We start from the raw sequence: 24,022 nt of genomic DNA on the forward strand, positions 1-24,022 counted from the left end.
GTCTGTGTTCCCACCAATGGTGCACTTGGTGCCCTTTTCTCCACATCCCCGCCAGCATGAGTTGTTTGCTGATTTATTAGCAATAGCCATTTTGGCAGGTGAGAGATGATATTTCATTGTGATTTTAATTTGCATCTCTCTGATGGCTAGCAGTGTTGAGCATCTTTTCATATGTGTGTGGGCTATCTGTATGCCCTCCTTAGAGAAGTGTCTATTTAAGTTCTTTACCCATTTTATGATTAGATTGTTTGTCTTTCTGGTATTGAGTCATATAAGTTCTTTATATGTTTTGGAGATTAAACCCTGTCCAGTGTAGTATTGGCATATGTTCTCCTATATAGTGGGTTCCCTTTTCATTTTGATGATGGTTTCTTTCGCTATACATAAGCCTTTTAATTTGCTATAACCCCATTGATCTATTTTCTCCTTTGTTTACCTTGCCCTAGGAGATAGATATATTGGCAAAAATATTGTTACGCAAGATATCTCAAATTTTACTCCCTATGTCATTTATCCATTCTGAGTTTATTCTGGCATATGGTGTAAGATGGTGGTTTAGTTTTATGTTTTTGTGTGAAACTACCAGGCCAGTTTTTCCAACACCATTTATTGAAGAGGCTATCTTTACTCCATTGTATGCTCTTGCCTCCTTTGTCAAATATTAATTGACCATAAAGATGTGGGTTTATTTCTGGGCTCTCTATTCTGTTCCATTGGTGTGTCTGTTCTTATGCTAGTACCAGACTGTTTTGATTTTACTTGCCTTGTGGTATAATTGGATATCAGGTTTGTGATTCCTCCAAATTTGTCCTTCCTTCTCCAGATTGATTAAGCTATTCAGGGTCTTTTTTGGTTCCATATAAATTTTTGGAATATTTGTTCTAGATCTATAAAATATGCTATTGGTGTTTTAATAGAAATTGCATTGAATCTATAGATTGCTTTGGGTAGACATTTTAATGATGTTAATTCTTCCAATCCATGAATATGATATATGCTTCCACTTGTATCTTTCTCAATTTCTTTCTTCAGTGTTCTGTAGTTTTCCAGGTGCAGGTCTTTTACCTCCTTGGTTAAATTTATTCCTAGGTACTTTATTTTTGTGGTTCTTGTTGCAGTAGCAAATGGGATTATTTTCTTAGTGTTTCTTGCTGATAGTTCATGATTGGTGATTAAAAACACCATCATTTTCTGAATATTGACTTTTATCCTGCTATTTTGCTGAATTCATTTATTAGGTCAAGCAGTTTTTTGGTGGAGCCTATAGGGTTTTCTCAGTGTAATATGTTGTCATCTGTGAATACTGACAATTTAGTTATTTCTTTGCAATCGGATGCCTTTTATTTCTACTTCTTGTCTGATTGCTGTGGCTAGAGCTTCCAGTACCATGTTTAATAAGAGTGGTGAAAGCAGCCATCCCTGTCTTGTTTCTGATCTTAAGGGAAATGCTTTTAGTTTTTGCTCATTTAGTATACTGTTGGCAGTAGGTTTTTCATATATGACTTTTATGATATTGAGGTATGCTCCTTCTGTTCTCACTTTGCTGAGTGTTTTTTATCATAAATGGGTGCTGAATTTTATCAAATACTTTTTTCTGCGTCTGTTATATGATCTTGTGATTTTTGTCTTCTCATTTTGTTTATGTGATATATCACATTTCCTGATTTGTGAATATTGTACCAACCTTGCATTTCTGGGATAAATCCCACTTGATCATAGTTTATGTTCTTTTTAATGTATTGCTGTATCTGGTTTGCTTACATTTTGTTGAAGATTTTAGCATCAATGTCCCTCAGGAATATTGGCCTGTTATTTTCTTTCTTTGTTGTGTCTTTAACTGGTTTTAGAATTAGGATAATGCTGGCCTCGTAAGAAGAGTTTGGAAGTCTTCCATCTTCTTGAATTTTTTGGAACAGTTTGAGAAAGATAAGTCTTACTTCTTTTTTAAATGATTGGTAAAATTCACCTGTGAAGCCATCTGGTCCAGGACTTTTGTTTGCTTGGAGTTCTCTTATTTCTGCTTCAATTTCATTAGTTGTTATCAGTCTATTCAGGTTTTCTGCTTTTTCCTGATTCACTTTTAAAAGATTGTATGTTTATAGAAATTACCCATTTCACCCAGGTTGTCCAGTTTATTGGCATATCATTGTTCATAGTATTTATTAAAATCTTTTGTATTTCTGTGGTTTCAGTTGTTACTCTCCTCTTTCATTTCTGGTTTTATTTATTTGGCTCCTCTCTTTTTTTTTCTTGATGAGTCTGGTTAAAGATACATCAATTTTGTTTATTTTTTTAAAAAAACAGCTCCTGGATTCATTGATCCTTTGGATTGTATTTTTAGTCTCCACGTTATTTCTGCTGTGACCTTGATTATTGCCTTCCTTTTACTCACTCTTGGCTTTGTTACTGTTTTTCTAGTTCTTCTGGGTGTAGGGTTAGGTTGTTTGTGATTTTTCTATCTTCTTTAGGTAGGTCTGCTATGCTATGAAATTTCCTCTCAGGACTGCTTTTGCTGTGTCCTATAGGTTTTGGCTTTTGTGTGCTCATTGTCATTTGTTTCCAGGTACTTCTTGATTTCCTCCTTGATCTCATTGTTGACCCATTCATTATTTAATAATATGTTATTTAGTTATATTTGAAAGTTTTTGAGGTTTTTTTTATTGAGGTTAATTTCTAGTTTTAAGCCATTGTGACCTGAGAGAACATTTGGTATGGCTTCAATTTCCTTGAATTTGTTAAGACTTATTTTGTGCCCTACAAGGTAGTCTATCTTTGACAGTGATCCATGTGCACTTGAGAAAAATGTGTGTTCTGTTGCTTTGGGATGAAATGAAATTAAATCTGTTCAATATAGTGTTTCATTTAAGGCACCTGTTTCCTTCTTGATTGTTTGCCTGAAAGATCTACCCATTGGTGACAGTGGGGTGTTCATATCCCCTACAATAACTGTACACTGTATGGCCATCCTATTCAATATGACTGAGAGCAGAGCAATGAATCTGCATCAAATTTTGCATTAAGCTTGAAAATCCCTTCATGGAAACTATTCAGATGATTCAGAAGGCCACAGGTATGGGCAACTGCTGATTGGTAGCTTCGTCATGACAGTGCGCCTGCTCATGCATCATGTCTCCTGTAGAGTTTTTTGGCAAAACTCCAAATCACCCAGATGACTCAGCGCCGCTACAGCCCAGATTTATCACCCTGCAAATTCTGCCTTTTCCCAAAACTAAAATCACCTCTGAAAGGGAAGAATTTTCAGATCATCGATGAGATTCAGGAAAATACAACAAGATAGCTGATGGCGATTGGGAGAACTGTGTAGGTTCCAAGGTGCCTACATTGAAGGAGACTGAGGTGTCATTGTCCTATGTACAGCGTTTCTTGTATCGTGTATCTCTTTCAGTAAATGTCTCTCTTTTTCATATTACATGGCTGGATACCTTCTAGAAAACCTTGTATTTAGGTGCTCCTATATTTGGTACATATATGTTTACAAGAGATATCTTATTGTTGGACTGATCCCTTTAGTATTATGTAGTGACCTTCTTTATCTTGTTTGGCCTTTGTTTTGAAGTCTAATTTTGTCAGGTATAAGTATTGCTACCCCAACCATTTTTTGTCTCCATTTGCATGGGATACCTTTTTTCATCCCTTCACTTTCAGCCTGTATAAATCTTTTGTTCTGAGGTGGATCTCTTGCAGACAGCATGTATATGGGCCATGTTTTTTCATCCACTCAGCTACCCTTTGTCTTTTTATTGGAGCCTTTATTCCATTTACATTTAAGGTTATTATTGATAGATACTTATTTATTGCCATTTTTCCCCTTTGAACCTATTTCTGTCTGTCTGTCTGTCTCTCTTTCTTTGTATTTCTTCCTAAAGCAGTCCCTTTAGCATCTTTTGCAGTGTTGACTTGGTGGAAATGTACTCCTGTAGCTTTTTTTGTTTGTTTGTTTGTTTTTTTTTGTTTTTTTTTTGGTCTGGGAAGCTCTGCATTTCACCTTCCATTTTCAATAAAAACCTTGCTGGATAGAGTAGCCTTGGTTGTAGGTCCCTGCTTTTCATTGCTTGGAATACCTCATTCCAGTCCCTTCTGACCTATTGAGAAATCAGCTGACAGCCTTATCAGAGATCCATTATAGGTAAATCTTTCTGTCTTGCTGCCTTTAAGATGCTCCCTGTCTTTATACTGTTCCATTTTAACTATGATATGTTTTGGTGTGGGCTTCTTTGTGTTCATCTTGCTTGGGACACTCTGTGTTTCCTGAATGAACGTGTGTGACTTTTTCCATATCCAAATTAAGGGAAGTTTTCTCTCATTATTTCTTCAAAAAGGTTTTCTATCCCTTGCTCCTTTTTTTTTTCCTTCTGGTATCCCTATGATGGTGAATATTGTTATGTTTCATGTTGTCCCAAAGCTTCCTTAAACCATCCTCACTTTGTCTTTTATTCTTTTTATTCTTTTTTTTTTTTTTTTGTTGCACTGATGGGGTGTTTTTTCCTCCTACCTTGCCTTCCATATCACTAATTTGATCTCTGCTTCATCAAGCCTGCTTTTAATACCTTCTAGTATATTCTTCATCAGATATTGCATTCTTCATTTCCAGCTGGTTCTTATTCATAGTTTTATGTCCTTTTTCATGCTGATGTAGTTCTCACTAAGTTCCTGGAGCATCCTTATAATCATTACTTTGAACTCTCTGTCTGTTCATTTACTTGCCTCAACTTCATTTAACTCTTTTTCTGGGGGTCCCTCTTTTTGTTTGGAGATTGTGTCTTTGTCTCCCCATTTTAGCTCTCTCTTTGTTCTTATGTATTAGATAGATCTGCTTTGACTCCCTGACTTTGTGGGATGGACTTATGTGGTAGGAGTCATGTGAGACCCAGTGGTGCTCCTTGATCTCCTGAGCTAGATGCTCTATGAGTGTCCTTTGTGTGGGTTATTTGGGCTCTTCTGTTACTGGGTTGGCCAAAATATCTGTTTAGTTTTTTCTGTAAAATAAATGACACATTTTTCATTTTCACCAATAACGTTATTGATTTGGATATTTTGAGTATGTCAGCTATCTCCTGCTATTGGTTTCTAGTCTGTAGAGGCCAGGGGTGTTGCTATACATCTTCCAATGCATAGGGCAGCCCCACAGCAAAGAATTATTTGGCCAAAACATCAATAGTACAAGAAACTTTGCAAACCACTTTTGACATGTTCTATCAGTCACAGTATCTTCTCCAAACACTGCACAAATCTTTTTTGGTGTTTCAATTGTGTTTTTAACTTTTTTGAAATAATAAAGCATAATATACCAAAAACTGTAGTGTATTTTCTTTCACCTTCAATATTAAAATGGCTGCACAAAAATTCACCAATTTTGATGTTTTTTTAAGTGCACACTGATATGACAGCTGTCACAATTACAATCTAATAAAATTGTTTCAAATGAAGTTAAAGACAACTAAGCACTACTAGAGCCATCATACAGAAAAAACTAAATGAACTTTTTGGCCAACCCAATATTTGGGCCTGATAGTTTTTTCCCCATTTGTTGGTGGGATCTCCCCTCCAGCTGCATGACTGAAAGGGTCAGCCCCCACCATGTCTTGTACACAGTTGTACCCGTGCTGACAGAACAAAGCAAAACAACACAAAAACCAAACAAAAACAAGTGAAAAAGTCCAACAATAGCAAAATCAATGACAAAAGGGCAAAGAATAAAAGTGAAAAGAGAAATAGAATAGTAGAGAAAGGGAAAAAAAAGAATAAGAGAAGACCAAAGGAAAGAAAAGTGATTATGAGAGGAGAAAAGTAAGAGAACTAATACAAATAATGAAGAGAGAGGAAAATGGGGAAAAGGGACAAAGAAAGGGAATAACAAAAATAAGAAAAGGGAAGAATAAGGGAAAAATTGAGTAAGCGAAGGTAAGAGTAAAATGTGATGTGAAAGAAAAGTAGAGCAACAAAAACAGAATAAAAATAATAAAAATATGACAAAGAAAAATAATGAAAAATAACAGAAATTGACTCAGCAGAGTTTAGTTCTTGCCTGCCAGGTTCACCCTTTGGATACAGCCCTGATGTTGTCTGTAAGCCAATATCAGATGCTGTCCACATCTAGCCCTCAGAAGTTTGTTCAAAGCTGCAAGCAATCCACAGTTTGTGGGTATTTTCTCCAGGTTTGGCTGCGCACAGGATTGGCCAAGTTGCATTGCAAAGCCAATGCAACTGGGTCCAGGGGTGGATCAGAAAAGTCCCAGGCACCACAGGATTTGCTTCTGCCTGCCTCTGCCTGCTGGCCTGCTGTCAGTCTTAGACTAGTTGCTGACCTGTTTCTGAGAGGATTTCCAGTGGAATCAGGGAAATGGGAGTCCTGGATCGCCCGAGGGAGGTGCCTTTTTAGACTTCAGGGAAGATGGTATGTTGTTCCCCTTCACCTGGGCCACTCGTCTGAGTCTGTCTGGGATTATTTCTCTGAACTCTGCAAGGTCAAGCCCCAAGTAGGCTAGTGGGTGGGGGCCCAGAGCCCAGATTTTGGGTCTGCCAGAAATGAGGAGGGTGTTTCTATGTCTCCCATGTGAGTGTGAAGCTCCAGTCTGGTTCCCAGGAAAATACATGGAATAGCTGCACCCTAAAGCTAGTCTCTGACACCCCAAATCTGTGTTTGTGCTGTCTCCTCAGCAGGTGTTTAAGATGCAAGATGGGAGAAAAGAAAGAAGAAAAACCCCAAACAAAACAAAAGAGAGATGCAGGATGGGGCAAGCAGGATTCTGGAGGGTGGGATGAGTGGTATCCCACAAGGTGGGGAAATTGATTTTTCCCTGGGAGGGGCTTGCTTTTCTTAAGAAAGATGGCTGCTGTGGTATCAAGGTATATCTTGGTATGGATGTCCCCAAAACTGCTCCCCTGCATCTATGCCCAATTCCTCCCACTCCAGACTCTCCTTGCACAACTCTAGCTGACCCAGTCTTCCCTTCACCTGAGCCCAAGGTGAGTGTCTGTGAACACAAAACCTGTGCTTTGGTGTCTTTAAGGAAAAAAAATAGTGGCTTTGTCTCCAGCAGGCTCTGTCTCTCCCCAGCAGACAAAAACCTCCACACCCTTCACCACTTGTTGCCATGTCAGCACTGATCCCGGCACTGGCGCTGCTCCATGATTGGGAGCCCAGTCTGGGGTCCAGACTTCTCTCATCTTGAGGGAACCTCCCACAGCCATTCTGTAAGCTCGGCCTGCTGCCCGTGGGAATGAGGCTGGCTCCTTTCATGGTGCTGCCCTTCCTACGGGTCTCTAGTTGGTTTCTGACTGTTCTTAGTTAAAAGTTTGTTTTTCAGGAAGTCTTTGGTTACTTATTTTGGATCGCTATACTCCTCTTTTGTTTTATTTCCAGTTTTGTTCTGGGAGGATGTGCAAGAAAGATCTCCTGCTCCATCACCAACTTGCGACCCCTCTGTGTATTCTTTTTTTCTTTCTGCCACTCTGATTATATGTTAGTTTTTTATCTTGTCTTCCAAATTGCCAAGTCGATCCTCTGCCTCATCCAACCTACTGTTTATTCCTTCCAGTATGTTCTTGTTGTCAGATATTGTATTCTATATATCTGAGTGGTCCTTTTTTATGGTTTCTATATCCTTTTTAATGCTTGTGAACTCTTTGAAATTTTAAGTAAGTTCACTGAGCATCCTTATAACCATTTTTTTTAACTCTGTATCTGGTAAATTGCTTGCTTCCATTTCGTTCAGTTCTTTTTCTGGAGATTGCATCTGTTCTTTAATTTAGGGTAGATTTTTTTTGTCTCCCCATTTTGGCTGCCTCTTTGTGTTAATTTCTATGTTTTACGTAGTTCTACTACATCTCCCAGTCTTGATAGTGTAGCCTTATGTAGTAAGTGTCCTGTGGACTCAGTGACACAGTCTCCTTGATTACCTGAGCTGGGTGTTCCAGGGATGTCTCTTGTGTGGGTTATGTGAGTCTTTTTCTGTTGTAATAGTCTTGATTGCTATTGTCTTTTTCATCTGGGGTTGACCATCAGACTGGGTGACTGTGTGGATCAATCCTGACCACAGTGTACAAGCTGCCGTGCGGGTGTTAACCATACAAAGCAGAATTTGCCACAGGTCTGATGCCTGCCAACATCTTCCTTTGATATACTGCTTGTGATGCCAATTGGTTGCTGCTCTGATATTGTCTGAAGCTGGCTACTGTCTGTGTTGTTTCTGAGGCCTCTGGGGAGGAACTGTGGTGCAGACCAACATCAGATACTAACTGTGACTGGCCCTAGGCAACCTGTTTGGAGCTACAAAGCCATCCACAGTTTGTGGCTGTCTCTGCTGAGCTTGGGTGTGTATAGGAATGACCAAGATGTCAAGGCTGGTTTTTACCAACACTAAGCCTAGGGGAAGGTAAGCAAAGTCCCAAGGCACCCTGAGATCTGTCGATCTGTCTCTGCCTGTCTACTGCCTGTTAGGCTCAGTCACGGAAAGAGCCTCTGGTGGTACTCAAGTTGCGTGAGGTAGGTTCTCAGTGAGTCACCAGGTAGGGGCAAGTGGTGTTTCCCAGGTTGATGCAGATTCAAACTCAGTGGCAATGCTGGGTCTGAGCAATTGTCCCCCATTCAGCAATTGTCCCCAGGTATACCAAGTCTAGCTGCCATGCACTGGCGCCCACAGGCCTTTGTGGTGAGGTGGGACTCTCAGGAAGTCATCAGGGTGAAGCCAGAGTTTACCATTACCAGACAGACCAAGATCTGGCTATATGAAGGAAAGGCTCTGCATTGATTGGTCTGTGAGGGAAAAATGTCCTCCAACATAGAGCTGCACAACCCAGTCTGTCCAAGATTCTACCAGAAGCATGAGCTCAGCAGGGTGGGGCTGTGGGGAGTTGGGAAGGTGGGGCTAGTGGATCTCCCGTGAGGGGATGGTGCAGGTCAGACTTAGGGATGGTGGGAGGGGTGGCCCCTGCCCCAGAGCCACACAACTCAGTCTGTCCCAGCTTCTGCCCCTCAGGGTGGGGCCACCAGGAATTGGGAAGGTGGAGCCTCTGGGAGCCTGGAGGGTGGGGCTAGTGCATTTCCCATGAGGGGGAAGCACAGTCAGGTTCATGGGAAAGTAGAAAGAAATTTATTATGAGAGATTGGCTCCCACAGTTATGGAGACTAAGTCCCATTATCTGCTATTTGCTGGTTGGAAACCCAGGAAAGCCGCCAATGTAGTTCTAGCCTGAGTTAGAAGGCCTGAGAACCAGGTGCACCAATGTCTGAGGGCAGTAGAAGATGGATGTCCCAGCTCAGTCAGAGCAAATTTGCCCTTTGTCCACCTTTTTGTTCTATTTACATCCTCAATATTTATATTGGAAGATGCCCAGTCATATAGGTAAGGGCTATCTTTACTCATTCTGCTGATTCAAATGCTAATCTCTTCTGGAAACAGCCTCACAGAAACACCCAGAAAGAATGTTTGCCAGCTCTCTAGGCATCCCTAAACCCAGTCAAGTTGACACATAAAATTATTCACACTAGAAATTTTCTAGCCAACCCCTCAGACCATGTAGCAGCTATCCTTGTGCTACCAGTTTACCCAGGGCAGCATTAAGTCCTTTGTGCCAGGTGCATTGCAGCCTTCTGTCTGCCTGATCTTACCCCCACCCAGCGCCCTCTCTATGGCCCCTCCCCCACCCTCTATTTGCCTCTGCCAAGAGGAAGGTTCCAACAGTGTCTGGCTCTCCCCACACTGCACTCTGGACAAAAAGCTGATTAAGCAGTAACTGTAATCATTCTCCTGTAGGACTCAGAGTCTGGAGTCCAGGCAAGGATTATAAACGCCACAAGTAGCTTGGAGCTATCAAATGGCCATTGTGCACTACTTCAAGTCTTGCCCAAAGGCTGTTGACCATCAGGCAGATTGAGCTGCTGCTCTAAAGGACATGCCATAGCTCACTGGCTCCCAAACTTTGCTGTCCATTAGAATCACCTGGAGAGCTTTGGCAACTCCCCTTGCCTAGGCTGCTATCCATGCCAATTAAGTCAATGTCTGAGGGTGGGAGCAGGGCAGTATTTTTTAAAGAGGCCCGGGTGATTCCAATGGGCAGTGAAGTTTGAGAATCACAGGAAAGGGGAGGAGACTTGGAAGAGCAACCAGGTTAGACTGTCAAATGTAGATAAAACCCAAACTCAGTCACCTATTTGAAACCTACCAATAATAACCCCAATGTGTTTAAGCAGCATATAGACTTTCTGCCTAATTCTATGTGCTCTTACTACAGAACTCTAATTCATAATATATACTCAATAGGCAAGCTCTTCTTATAATCCAAGTCCTGTATATGTAATTATACCCATATGTACATACTCACTGGGTATATCTAATAGCAGGCGTGTACCTAACCTGGCTTTTTATAACAGCCTTCTGGGCCCCCCCACACCTAGGCTGCTGTCCCTGTCCCCTTTGTCCCTCAGTCTGAGTGTTCAGAAGCTGGGGGAAAGGATGAGTCATGCTCCAGGCATGATTTGGTGCTAACCGGATGGAGAGGGTGGGGCTAAAAGACATGAGAAAACCATATGGAACTGATTTGAGGAGTGAGGTGGAAGGAGCCACAGACTTCAAAGGCATGGATGGAGGGAATTTTAAGGGTCATTGGCTGGGGCCAAGATAAGGGGAGCCATATGGCAGTATGAGTTAGCTCAAGGTGACTCTGAAGGATCCAAGGAGATTGAAACTTGAGTCTGTCCTGGGCATCGATGGATGAGTGGTAGCCAGAGGAAGGAACAGTACAAAAGCCCCAGAGTCCCTGCCTTGGGGGACTCCTGATCTGGAGAACAACATAGGAAGCTGCATGGCTATGAAATATAGTTAGTGAAGATGTGGGAATGCTGGTGGTCACATTGTTGCCCATGGCTGTTTATTCTAATGGGATATCACATCACATGGACACCAGAGAGGAGAAGATTTTAGAGATTAGTCCCTCCTACCCTATTTGTGTTAGGTCCCATCAATTTGGCATAGAGGCATGTGATGGGTAGGATGTCTTCTTGGGAAACAGGACAGTAGAGGTGCTTTCAAGAGAGACATAACCTTTTTAGAGTCCAAAGCATTTCCTCATAGGAGTTTATGAGAAGTCACTGAGAGGAATGACCCAGCTCATGTCCATGGGGTGCTTGGGTCTAAGTACAGTCCCTGTGCCATTTTTGAGGAATTCCTCCACAGATCAGGGTATCAGTAGCCCTGCCCAAAGGTTCATATGTACTCCCTGGAGCTTGGCAAGTACCCCCCTTTTTCTGAATGCCTATGTCCAGGTGGAGTCCTAGCAAAAGAACCAGATCAGGCAGTGAAAACTGCCCCTTGGGGATAAGTGAGTGGTGTACTGGAAAGAAGGTAGGGAGATGAGAAAGTGGAGTTCTTCCCTGCTAGGTTTCCCAAGGTGCTGAGAGGTGGTTGTGGTAGTGGTGGTGGTGGTGGAGGAAGAGGAGGAGAAGGAGGAAAAACTCAGAAAGACTCTGGTTCCACAGAAAGACAAAGGGTCCAGCCTTGAGATAAGAATTGTGTGTAGCTGGACCTCACACGTCGAGTTGTCACTCACATCACACACTGTTAGTTGCTGTCACATATCTAGCCTTATTTGATCCTCACCACTACATTGTGAAGTAGATACTGCCTCCATTTTGCAGATAGGCAAACTGTGGCTCAGAGCTATGAAGTGATTTTGAAAGGATCCAGTAGTTAATGATCCTGGATTAGGGCCCTGGGATGCTTCTCGAGTATATCATGGAATTTAAGTAGGCTCCTTCCAGAAGGATGAAGAAACCGAAATATTGGAAAGGGAAGAAGTAGGCTGAAGAAAGCCTTGGCCTCTCTCTGCCCTAGAGAAAAAAATCCACAAAGAAACTCTCCTCTATATAAACTTGGGCTGAGTTCCTTCATCACAAGCTTGTAACCCCTTAGCATCTTTGTGCCTGAGACTCTTCCCTTCCTACCTCCTTCCTTCCATGGCATCTAGAGAGTGGGGATGCAGGGGCAGAGCTGTGGGGACCATTTTTACAAGATCTCACAGATACTACTGAGCACTCATTGTGTACATTTTCCTGCCTGTTACCAGCTGTGTGACTTGACAAGCCATGATTTCTCTGAGCCCCAGTTCAGACATGACAGGAACACAACAGGGCCAGTAGTAAGATGGTTGCGGGCTTATTGTGAAAAGTGAGCAAGAGACCACAAAGAAGCAGCAAAGCAAAAGCAGTTAGGCGTGTGAAAAGTGGAATAGCAGTGCTAACCAGGTCCTGGGCAGGGCCTTCATTCCCGCTCTGTTTCTTTGCCCTGTTAAACATATGTTCTAGCTCCTTTTTTCTGCCCTAGGGACTAAAGCATTGTTAGGAGCTTCCATCCTTTAAGTTGGCAAGTGTTTAAGTTGCTGCTCCACTGGGGATTCCAATAAAAGAGAGGGAGTTAGGGAGGTGTTGGGTCTGGGAATCTGGGTGAGAGGGAGCTATGATCCCCATCCTAGGAGCCCTGAGTCAGCAGGACATTGGGCATAGATGATCCACATAAAGGCTCACATTGTTTACATGGCAGTCTGGACAGTGGTAACCTTTGGGATTTGGCTGACAGAGCACTAGAGACCGGGGGACGGGGGGGTAGTGCAAGAGGGCAGGGGACACTGCCCTGTAACAAGAAGCCTCTCTCCCCAGCCTAGCCTTGAGGGTATACATGCATCTTATAATGGGGGTAGCCTTAGTCCCTGGGCATCAGCCTGTGGATGTGCTTGGTCAACTTTGGGTTGACTCTGTTCCCCAATGGGTACTGGGCAGAGCAGCCAAGGTGCTCCTGTGTCTCCCACAGGGCAGCAACCATGGAGTTAGGAAGGCATTGATTCCTGGCTGGTTCTCCATGCTGATGAAGCTTGCCCCTTCTCTAGCCATAAAGCAGCCCCAGCCAGGAGCAGAGGGATAAATATTTAGATTGGCTCAGTCCAGGCCTCAGAACCATGCACTCTGGTATGATGGAGAGGAGACGAAGATGGCAGGGTAAACTACCAGGGAAGAATGCCAGCACTCCAAGAGCAAGGAGGAATTTGGGAATGAGTAGGGGGGCAAGCTGCTTCATGCGAACACTGGAGAGGTGGCTTCCCGCCTGGACTGTACAACTGTGCTACAGTGGTGAGCTAAGAGAGGGGCATTGAAGGAAGGGCAGGGCCATCACCCTGGCCCCTTCAGTGTTTGGTTCCCTTGTGGTGGAAGGCTGGGTCGGCAGCAAGGTCTGAGACAGGAGAGCCTCACCACTACCCCGAATGGGCTTTCTGGTTCCCCGCTTAGAAAGTGGGGAGGAAGCTAGTAGCTAGTGGTGAGGAAGGCAGCAGGGAGTGGGAGGGTACAAAGGGTAGAGGAGGAGAGAAGATCTGCTAGCTGGAACTGAGGTGATGCGCTATGAGAGGATGTGTGTGAAGCAGTGTCAGGAAAGATGCTACATATGAAGGTGTGTGTGACTGACTGAAGAAAGGTGCATGTGACATCATGTGGGAGGAGGTTGTTAGACTGGTGAGAAAGGGTGTTCGTGAGATGGAGAATGAGAGGCTGTGTATGAGACAGGGAGAACTCAGTGAGGGAGAAAGGATGTGGGAGACTGCCGGAGAGGATAAGTCTGTGAGTTGTTGCATGTGACTCTCAGAGAAATGGGTGAGGTGGAGGCTCCATGGGAGGACTGTGAGGGAGAAAATGTGCTCATATGAGCATCTGTGCAGGGGAATGTGAACAAGCAACAGAGTTACAGTGTGAGCCTGGGGCAGAAGGCAGCATTGGGGGAGACTGGGTGCCACTGGTGAGATATTGGGAGCAACTGCATGTGAAAGATTTTTTGAGAAACAGCAGGTGTGAATGTCTGTGGATCTGTGGCCTATGAATGGGGAAAGCAGATGGTAGGCAGATGGGGACAGGCCATCCCAGGCAGAGGAATGAGCTCATTGAAAGGTACATTGCTTATTCTGGAAATGGCCAGCTTTTTGGTTCAGTGCTCAGAGAGCTCAAGAGGAGCTGTCTGCAGAGACCCAGGTGCCAGCCTCTGAGGGGTACACTTTATGGAGAGGACAGAAGGAACCTTTAAAGGGCTTTTGGCACATCTGATGACAGTAGAGTGGAGGGATGGGTTGGGTTGGGGCATTGAGACTCTCACACCTTCCTGTCTTCTGTAAATGCCTCTCTCTTGGCTAGAAAGCCCCTCTTCCTTTGACTGTCAAGGACCACTGACATTTTCCTGGGGAGTGTTTCCTTCCTACCCTACTTCAAGTCCCTTCATTAAGGAAACAACAAACATTCCTCCATCCATCCTTTGCCTCATAGCACTTAGAATAAACTTCACCCCCAGCCTTATCATAATGCACTGACTTTGGTCATAGGAATTTGGCCTCCCCATGAGCCTCCCAAAGACAGGGACCTTTGCGTTAGTCTTGCCTACCCCCTTGCCCAGCCTGGTGGCTGTTAAGGCCCTGCCCTAGGTAATGCTAATCAATACTCTCCCACTGATTTGCTGACTACCTGACCCCTCTGGGTCTCAGGTGTATTGCTAAGAGAAAAATTTTTACTCCTGCTCTGTAGGTCTGGGACAGATCACAGCTGAAACAAAGCCAATGGTTGCAGCAGTATAATACAGAAACTCGAGGAGGTCAGCCTACTATTTTCTGAAAGCTTTCACTCAGTTTTTCCTCATAATAATCCCATAAGGAAGGTACTACTAGCTTTAGCCATTTCACAGATGTGGAAACTAAGGTGCACAGAAATTAAGTAAATCCCCCAAGGTTGCATAGCTAGTGTCAACAAAAACAGGGTTGAGCACAGGTAGTACTGCCTCCAGAGCCTTTATTCTTTACTGTGCTCTCCTGGAACATACCTACTCTGTTTCTTACTGAAAACTACAGAGGACTTTAGCAGAGGCTGTCTCTGTCTGTCTGTCTTTCTCCATGGCACACTTGCCACACCCTCTGCATGGCACAAATTTCATCCCTGGTACTGTAGTGTACATTTCTTCCTGGTGGCCCATCCCTGGTAAGCTGCAAGTTCTAGGAGCTCATGGGAGGAGAAGCCTTATAGAAATCTCCCATCTTGGTAGCTGTAGCCTTAGGTCTGGGTTTGAGCCCTCTAGCCCTCTGACATGAGCTCTTTCCCAGTTATGCCATCAGTCTTTGGTGCTAGGCTACATCTGGGTAAATCAACCCAGGGCACTCTCTAGTAAGGAGGAAACCTGGAAGCCAGTCTTCCACCTGGCCAGATGTTCTCTGAAGCAGGGGAGCTTCTCCCCTACCTTTCCCTTGTGCTGGAGGGAAAGGGGCCCTTGGAATCTTAGTAGTGACTCTGAGGTATAGGGAGTAGAAGGTAGGAGGGGCAGCTGGTTGGAGTGGTGGAGCCAAAGAGATTCAGGAACTAGGGCTGCCCATTCCCTCCCAGGGACCAGCAAGTAGAATATGGTTTTCTGGAAAAATAGGACTAAGAAAAATGGAGAATTCAGGGTTTAAAGAGGCTGAAGGACAGGCAGACAGGCATGTTAGAAGGGGGTCCTTCCTCACCTTCCTCCAATATTTGTGTTAGATGCTATTGTTTATTAGTCACTTATAACCATGAGTGGGAGCTGCTGTACTCTGTAAGCAGATATAGAGGACTTACAGACCACTACTGGATGGACAGGCACAACTGGAAGGGGGATCTTATCCTGGCTCTGCTGCTTGCCAGCTGTGTGGCCAAAGGCAGATTAGCACTGCGTCCCTGAGCCTGAGCTTCAGTTTCTTTAGCTAGGCCTCAAGGAAATAGGACTAATTGATCTAGGAGGCAATTGTGGTTGGTGAAGAGAGCTCACACTTTGGAGTCAGACTGCTGGGTTAAAATTCCAGCTACATTTTTCTCTTAGTCCCATGACCCTGTGCAAGTTACCCATTCTAAATTCAGTAGAAATCACAGTTCCCATCTCTTGTTGTAAAGATTTTAAACAGGATATACTTAATAGTATATCCTTTTTTAACTCATAGTAACAATGACTTGTCCCTTCCAGTTATAAACTTCAATAAATCTTTGTCCTACAAAAATAACTAGGAGAAATAGAGGAAATACCCTTTTTCAATGAGAAATTCTTGTTCCCTCTCTTTACCCCCAGTTGTGTTCCCATTTTGGTAGCATTTTGTTTTGTTTTTGACATGTTATTTAATATAGATGCGGGGGTAAACCTCAGATTTCTTTCATCCTCTGTTCTGGCCTAAGAATTCAAATAAATGCTTTCTGTTAATGGTAGGCAGGTGATGTCCCCAAGCAATGGGATCACCCAGCACCCCTCAAACCACAGGGTATTGGCAGGAGATGTATTGGAGAAGATGCTGTGAATATTCCAGACAGGGTTCTTTTAAAGGGTCATTGCTGAAAATACCCTAGGAGTGGAAATCTGGTGTCAAGTCTCACCTGGCAGGAATTGAGCCTGAAATGAAAAGTACATAAGCATACTAGGTCCAGTCTCCCCTTATCTGACCCAAGGGAATGGAAGATCAGATGCCAGGCTGGTGTGGCAAGGAGATTCCAGACATGTGGCCCAAGAACAAATTTTCTGTTGAGCAGAAGCTAGGGTGAACCCAAGCTCTGATTCACTTTCCCCACGAGTCTGGTATCAAAAGGAACCTAATAGAACCTTTCTCACCAGCTGTGCCTCAGTTTTCCTTTCTACAATATTGGTGGAAAGTCTCCTCATTCACTCCCACACCTCATTATTCCAGAGAGCATTCACAGCAAAAGGAAGAGAAACATCCTTGTAAAATCAAAGGACTTCAGAAGTACATAAGGACCTATGGAATGACAGCAGTCATTTGTTCAGGTCACCTGTGACATTTGCCGATAAGTTGCAATGATGATAATCACCACAGCTGGTACCTTCTGAGCACTGACTCAGGGTGGGCATTCTTCTGTGCCCTCCACACTAACTCATTTAATCCTCACCACAACCCTATCAGGTAAATGTGTCCTCACTCCCATTTGACAAATGAAGCTTAGAGAAGCTGAGGGATATGCATGGGTGCCAGCTCATACATTGCAGAGTTGGGGTGGAATCATGCACCTATCACTGCACATACCAGGAACCCAGGAGGGATCCTAGACCCTGTTCTCAGAGCACTCACACTCTAGCAGGTGTATAGTAAGCACTCACTGAATGAGGGCTCTCTTATTGATTGAGGCCAGGGCACATACGTTGATAGATGAGCTACACTGGGCTCTATATTCTCAGTGCCAGTGCTGAGCCATTGGTTCCTAGAGGAGAACCATCATTGTCACCATACTATCTCCTAGGCAGGGGGATTTTAACAGATTAAATTGCTTCTGACCAGGGCCTGGTAACTTCTCACTGGGAGCAGTCAGGCAAGGCACAGAGATGAGTGAGAGCAGGGAGTCACATCAGATGTAGGTGGGTCAAAGAACGGGGATCCAGCATTTAAATAGGACAATAGAGTTGGGAAAACAGCAGCCAGTTGTTAAAGGGATCTGCTTCCCTTCTGAAGTCAGTTGGGAAGCAGATCCCATCCCAGAGCCCCACTCCAGCCTCCCGCATTCATGCAGTGAGTCAGTAACAGGAAGGAGCCCTTGGCCTGCTGGTAATTCCATTAGTAAGCCCATGGGGAAAGGGGAAGTGGAGAGAGAAGGGAAAGGTGAGCCATCCCAAATCCCTCAGACCAGAAGGCAGCAACAGCTGAAGGCAGCTTGTGTTAGCATGTGTTCCTAACCCTTTCCTGCCCCCCACCCCCATTATCTGAGATGGTGTGGCCAGGAGCCTGGCTGATCAGAAGTATGGGGGCGAATTTTGAGGAGCATTAATAGGTAGGCATTTTCCCAAACCTGAATAAGAATGTCAGCAAGGAAACTCTGGAATCTGTACTTGTGAAAACTACAACATCCCCCACCCCCACCCCACCACCCAAGCCCTAGTCCTGTGGGTGTAGGGCTCTTGGCCCATCCTGATCAAAGTGACACATTGGTGCCACCTAGAGGAAGTATCAGCTAAAAGTGAACCAGGTGCCAAAAGGGTGCTGTTCCCTTCAAGGTGAAGTTCTGTACTTTGAAACAGTTCTGTTTTGAAAAGCTTTCTAGCAGTTCACTCCACAAATTTTCCAGCTGGGCTGTATTCTTTCTTGGTAAAGATAAAAATTCCTAGACCAGAAGGAGGGCGATGTCTTTTGCAGGGCAGTGTCCAAACACATGTCCTCTCCAGGGCCTGAGCTAAGCACTGGTAGGGAGGCCCAACCCACATCCAGCTGGTCCCCATCCTTCTTCCCTTTTCCATCAGTATGTGAAGATCTTCCGGGCCCTGATCCTGGGGGAGCTGGAGAAAGGTCAGAGTCAGTTCCAGGCCCTCTGCTTTGTCACCCGGCTGCACCACAATGAGATCATCCCCAGTGAGGCCATGGCCAAACTTCGACAGGTGAGTGCCTTCCTTGGGTCTGCCTTCTCCCAGCTTCTGCCCCAGAGCTCTCACCCCTGCAGCCAGTGTGGCCCTAAGCCTGCACACCACCCCAATGTCAATATCCTGCCCAGCACATGACCTGAACCCTAATACCCACTCTTACCCTATAGTCCTGAACCCCCTGACTTTGCTCCAGCTAAACCTGACCTCATAGTCCCAGATCTTTAATCTGCACTGAATCCCAAACTCCCATATTCCTCCAGTCCCTAATATTAGCTCCTCCCCAGTTATGATGAAGGCTAGAGGCTTAGGTCTGAAGTTGGGTCTGCCTCCAGACCCAGTGCCACTCTCATATCTGGGAACATTGGACAAGTTACCTCACCTTCAAAGCCTCTACCTGCCATAGGCCCTTCTCCTTGTGCCTGCCCTTTCCAGAGTTTCCATTCAATTCCTTGAATGTTGGAAAGTATGGAAACCCAGAGGTCATTTACCCTGGGACAGCATGCCTGGTTCAGCCCACCTCCAATACCACCCCCAGAAGCATGATTGAACTCTTCCTTGGGCCAATGAGGATAGCCCAGTGGTCAGCTGAAAAGGCTTACCTATGCTCTGGGTATCAGTTTCTCTGCCAGTTGGGGTGGGAGCTGTGTGCCATTTGACTGCCACCTTGCAGATGGTCCCAAGATTCTAAAGACAACCAGACTGGTCTTGTCAGACTCAGTGATCAGGGGGAAATGGGCAGGAAGCATTCTGAGATCTGGTGGGAGTGGCTCTTCTCCTCCCCACAGAAAAATCCACGTGCTGTGCGTCAGGCTGAGGAGGTGCGGGGCCTCGAGCACCTGCACATGGACATCGCCGTAAACTTCAGTCAGAGGGGCCTGCTGAGTCCCCATCTCCGCAATGTGTGTGCAGAGGCCATGGATGCCATCTACACCCGCCAGGAGGATGTCAAGTTCTGGCTGGAGCAAGGTCAGCTGGGCGCTGCCCACTGCTGTATCATATCAAATATGATAGAATGCAATGATGAAATGTGGGATTTCAGGGAAGGGACCTCTAAGCCAGGCTGGGATTGATTAGGGAAGTGACGTCTGTGTGGCTCTTCAGTGAGAGGAGTCAGCTAGGTGAAAGGGACCCGTTCCAGTTAGGGACACATGGAACTATGACTCTGCTGGGCCCTGTGGAGGGGGGTTCCCAGGTAAATCTCACCTCATCCCTGACCTTAGTGAAAACAGATAGAACCTTCTGTCATGTGAAGAAGCACGGGCACCAGTGTCTGGGTGGGGGTCAAGGACTCCCATTCCCACATGCTTACCTTGGCCTCTACCTCTTAGAAATCCATTCCTCTCCTTCCTTTCATACCTTCTCTGGTGCCAGCATCTTTATTCCAAGGTCCCCGAGGCCTCCTTCTATCTTTGCATGGTCTTTGCCTTTCTGGCCTATGTGACCTCACTGCTGGGTGATCTCCTGGTACTTTTCCCCAGGCTGTCCTCTGGTCCTCTGTATAGAGGGGACAAGGAGATGTCACCATTCTAATTCCAGGTCCCTGGTCCCTCTGCTTGGCTGGCTGCGTACTAGAGAAATGTCTGCCCCTTCCAGGGTGGCTCTGGATTTAGAAATGCCTGATAGAGCTGTGAAGCCTTCCTTACACACACACACACACACCTCCCCATTGGGCTGCACCCCAAACTGAGCTACAAGCCTGATACTGTCCCCCAGAGGCTGGACCCCTGTGGCCACCGAGCTGAGCCAAGGCCCAGGTCCCTGTTGTCTCCCCAGCACCCCTCAAATGCACACTCCTGTCTGTCCCATGCCCTGACCACCCTGAGTTCCCAGTGTGTATGTGCTGGCCTTTTCCCCCCTGGTCTAGTCAGATACCATTTCCTTTAAGAAGCTTATCTTGATTTCCTGCTTATTCTCCCCCTACCTTTATTCCATCACAATCCGGTATAGTGATGTTTTTAAATGTAGGCTAAGTTAAGGCCTTGAAGTCAGACAGACCTGTGTTCCAGTCCTAACTCTACTACTTATTGTGTGACAGATTGTTAAACTTCTCCAGGCTGGTTTTCTTATCTGTGAGATGAGGATGATTGGGATGATGGGTTACGTAAAGAGTCCGTGCATGGAATGTCCCTGGCCCCTTGCTAGGGGAGCCCTGCTTTCTCCTTTCTTGACCTTCACCTCTCTCCCTTAGGTGTGGACAGCTCCATCTTCAAGACTCTGCCCAAGGACACAGAGCAGGCTTTGCTACCTCGCTGCAGGCATGTGGGGGACCGAGGGGTGCCCTGTGTCTGTCACTATGGCCTGAGCTTGGCCTGGTACCCCTGCATGCTCAAGTACTGCCACAGTCGGGATCGGCCGGCACCCTACAAGTGCGGCATCCGCAGCTGCCAGAAGAGCTACAGCTTCAACTTCTACATGCCCCAGAGGCAGCTGTGTCCCTGGGATGAGGACCCTTAGAGAGACCATAGTGAAGGCTCACTACCCCTTCTCCCAGCCCCACAGAGGCCTTACTTTTCTCCCTCCCCTCCCTTCCTATCCCCTCCCCTGCTATGCCCCTCCCCTCTTCCTTTCCCTGCCTTCCTCTTTCCTCTTTCCTCTTCCCCCCTTCCCTCCTTCCCTAAGCCCAGAGCTTCTAGCCCCATCACTCATAACTGTGAAAAGGGATATGGCATGGCAGCTCCCACTCCCATCCTGTGCCTTCCTTGAGGACTAAGAAGAAAAGGTGGTTTTCCACACTGCACCCCTCTTCCCATCCTTCATCTCCTCTTTTATGCAACCAAAATGTCATGGCCCATGATTCTGCTATTTAACTCTTTAAAGGTTTAGACCCCAAAAGATGTCTTTTATACCTGTTATACCCACCTCCTCACATAGAACCCCTTCCCAACCATCGGAAAGAAGCTGGCCCCTCTGCCCTTTCAACTACCCAACAAAGAGGGGATTATTGCCCCACAGAGAGGGCTGTTGGGACTGATGCTGCAGCCCCTTCACCAGATCACAACGCATTCTTCTCATTATTGGCTTCCTAGGCTTCACTGGGGCAGGTGGGACCTCCCAGCTCTGAGACAGACACACCTGTGCCTTTCCCCAGACCCAGGTTTGGCCACAAGAGCAGGTACCACCTTTCCCCTTCTAAACAGAAATATGTTTGTAGGGTTCTGGGGCATGGAGGGAGCATGAAGTATGAGGAAAACTTGAATTTAAGATTTTTAATGCAAAGTATTTATCATTTCTACCAGAAATAAAAGTTTCAATTTTTACTTGACTCACTTTGGGCCAATACAGTACTGCCACCTGTTGTCAGGAAAAGTTCTGTACTCTATCAGTGACCAATCTTGGGATACTTTCTAAAGCACCTATTGTATGTTCAGCCACTCGGTGGTAGGGAGAGGGTGTGGGTAGAAGGATGTTACTAGGGAAGGATAAGACAAACCTTCTGTGCTGAAGAAGAGGAGACATACACAGATGAGCAAGACAGACAGTAGTAGACAGCATGGGATATATTAAGTCAAGAGATAAGATGAAAACTTCAGAACCAGACTTCCAGGGTTCAAATCCTGGCCTCACTTATTTGCTCTGCAGCCTTGGGTCAAGTTACTTTATCTCTCTGCCTCAGCTCTCTCAGCTATAAAATGAGCTTAATTGTGAGACAAGTGAGTTCATACATTTCAAGTGCCCAGCACATAGTGTTTATTGTGTTAGCTATTTTTATATCATTACTATTAGAAGAGCAGACATTTCCTCATGTATAACCTGATACAACCAAGGCAGATATCTTGAAGGCATCTACACTTCCAAAGTATCTTCCGATATAAGGAGGCTGTAATATGAAGTATGGGCCAGATGCTGGAAGACTTCCAAGAATAAGGGATGTACAAGCTGAACTTACTGCAGAAAAGTTTTCTGGATGAGAGGAGGTATGGTTTGAGGCTGAAGGATGGTAAGAATTTGGCAAGGTAGGGGGGCTAGGCTTCAGGGGCCAGAAAAGTCCCAGAGGTCCCACAGATCACCCAACTCCTTAGGAAAGAAGGGACCAGGAGAATCAAATTCTTCCTCAGAGCCCTTGGAGAGGGAAAGAGGCTTACAGGGTAGTCCCCCTTACTTTGCTCCCCAGCACTTTCAGAACAGTCTGCTGCTGCCCCTTGAACCTGTGCAGGCCAGAGGGTTGTGGTGAGAGCCAGGCTTACCTGGCCACGATCAGAGTTATGGGTCGGTGGGGAGACAAGGACCAACTTCGGCCATGTAGGAGATGGAGGGGCAGGGGAGCAAGGCGTTCCTCTCCAGGCCTTTTCCTCCTTGCCCTCCTGGATAATATGGGGCATCAGCTCTAAGCTCTCATCCCTCCAGGTGAGGGAGGTGATTACTTGGAGAAGGCACGTACTTCCCTATGTGTCTGCGTTTAGTGCTAGAGATGGGGTCCCCACATCATATACCTTCCCTACACACTTTCAACTAACCAAAAACAATACTTTTGTAAAAAGTAATGTTTTCAAGACATAAGAGTGCTTTTCTGATCTTCCTTTGGAAGGACTAGTGCCTTCAAGGTTGCCTGTCCCCTGCAGTAAGGGGGGCTTTTTGGCACCTCCCTGCCTGCGGTCTCAAGGTATGGGGATGAGAATTAAGATTTCCTGAGAATTGGTGCTGATCCTGCACACAGGCAAAGTCTACACCTGCTGTCATTCCAAATAAACCTAACCTCCAACCTTGTGCTGTCATGGTGCCTCCAATTCCACCATACAGTCACTTCTCAGCTGACAAGTTTCGGGTGCATCAAAATCCCTCGGGAGCTTGTTGAATCGATAGAGGTGGTCAGCTATTTGCAAACACTGAGACAATGCTTTACTTTCCTCCAGAAGCCTTTGTGAGTATGTGAAAATACCTGGGAGGTAATCTACGTACGGTGAGTCCTCATTTCTCTTGCACTTTAGGTTTTACAAGTGCCTTCATATAAATTAGCTCAGCTGGCTCCTTGTGATTCTGTGACATTTTATGACTGTGGCTCACCTATAAAATTGTTACTTGCCAAGGTCAGGCAGCTAATGAGAGCAGAGCTGGGACTCCATGCATACCTACTAACTCAAGTGGGTTTATCAGATTGGCCAGCCAGAACCTCAGAGAGCACAGTGCACCTACCAGAGGGAAGAAGGTGGACAGTGGGCAGTGTGAGGTGTGGAGGTGGGTCCAGTCCTACAGTAGCAGTTGTTGAGTACTTGGGGGTAGGGGGTGCCCAAATCTCCCCTGGAACTAGTGCTCAAAGGAATAGGCTCCTGATTGGTCCTTTTTGCCAAGTTAAGCAAGAATCTTGGGTGAGAGACAAAGAGCCCAGATCTCCCAGTGCCTCTTCAAGCCAGAGGAGGTAAAAGTGGTGCCACTCATCCTCTGACAGGATCACACAGCCTGAATGTGGCCTTACTGTGCTTTCTGTGGTTTTTCTTCAGGCTTCTCTTCCTGCAGTCTTACAAGGCAAAGGAAATCTTAGATGAGATAACTCTGGGGCCCCACAGTTGGGGAACCTCTGCCCAGGGTCTTCACAGGACCTGGGTGTGATGGGTGGAGCTGCCAAGCAGTCTGGCAAAGATTAGGGCAAGAACTACTCTCAAGAAGCAAAGCTTGAGGCTAAC

At 45.5% G+C, this 24,022-nt stretch overlaps 1 protein-coding gene across 5 annotated transcripts in view; it reads left to right on the plus strand.

Annotated features, from left to right (window-relative positions):
• The window catches only part of OAF (out at first homolog), a 33,410-nt gene that overhangs the window by 7,533 nt on the left and 1,855 nt on the right, over nt 1-24,022 (plus strand). Inside the window, exons 2-6 of one of the 5 annotated variants that reach the window (XR_008530775.1) lie at nt 18,285-18,419; nt 19,190-19,370; nt 20,593-20,659; nt 21,431-22,318; nt 23,255-23,301. Coding sequence is in view for 4 of the 5 variants with exons in the window: in XM_054592452.1 (XP_054448427.1) it covers nt 18,285-18,419; nt 19,190-19,370; nt 20,593-20,858 (582 nt within the window). In the remaining variant the exon portion in view is untranslated. The other 4 variants (XM_054592454.1, XM_054592455.1, XM_054592453.1 and 1 more) reach the window with 4 other exon arrangements.

This window comes from Pteronotus mesoamericanus, unplaced genomic scaffold (assembly GCF_021234165.1).
Source record: "Pteronotus mesoamericanus isolate MK-2021 breed Mesoamerican mustached bat unplaced genomic scaffold, CSHL_Meso_final scaffold_36, whole genome shotgun sequence".
NCBI classification, from domain to species: domain Eukaryota; kingdom Metazoa; phylum Chordata; class Mammalia; order Chiroptera; family Mormoopidae; genus Pteronotus; species Pteronotus mesoamericanus.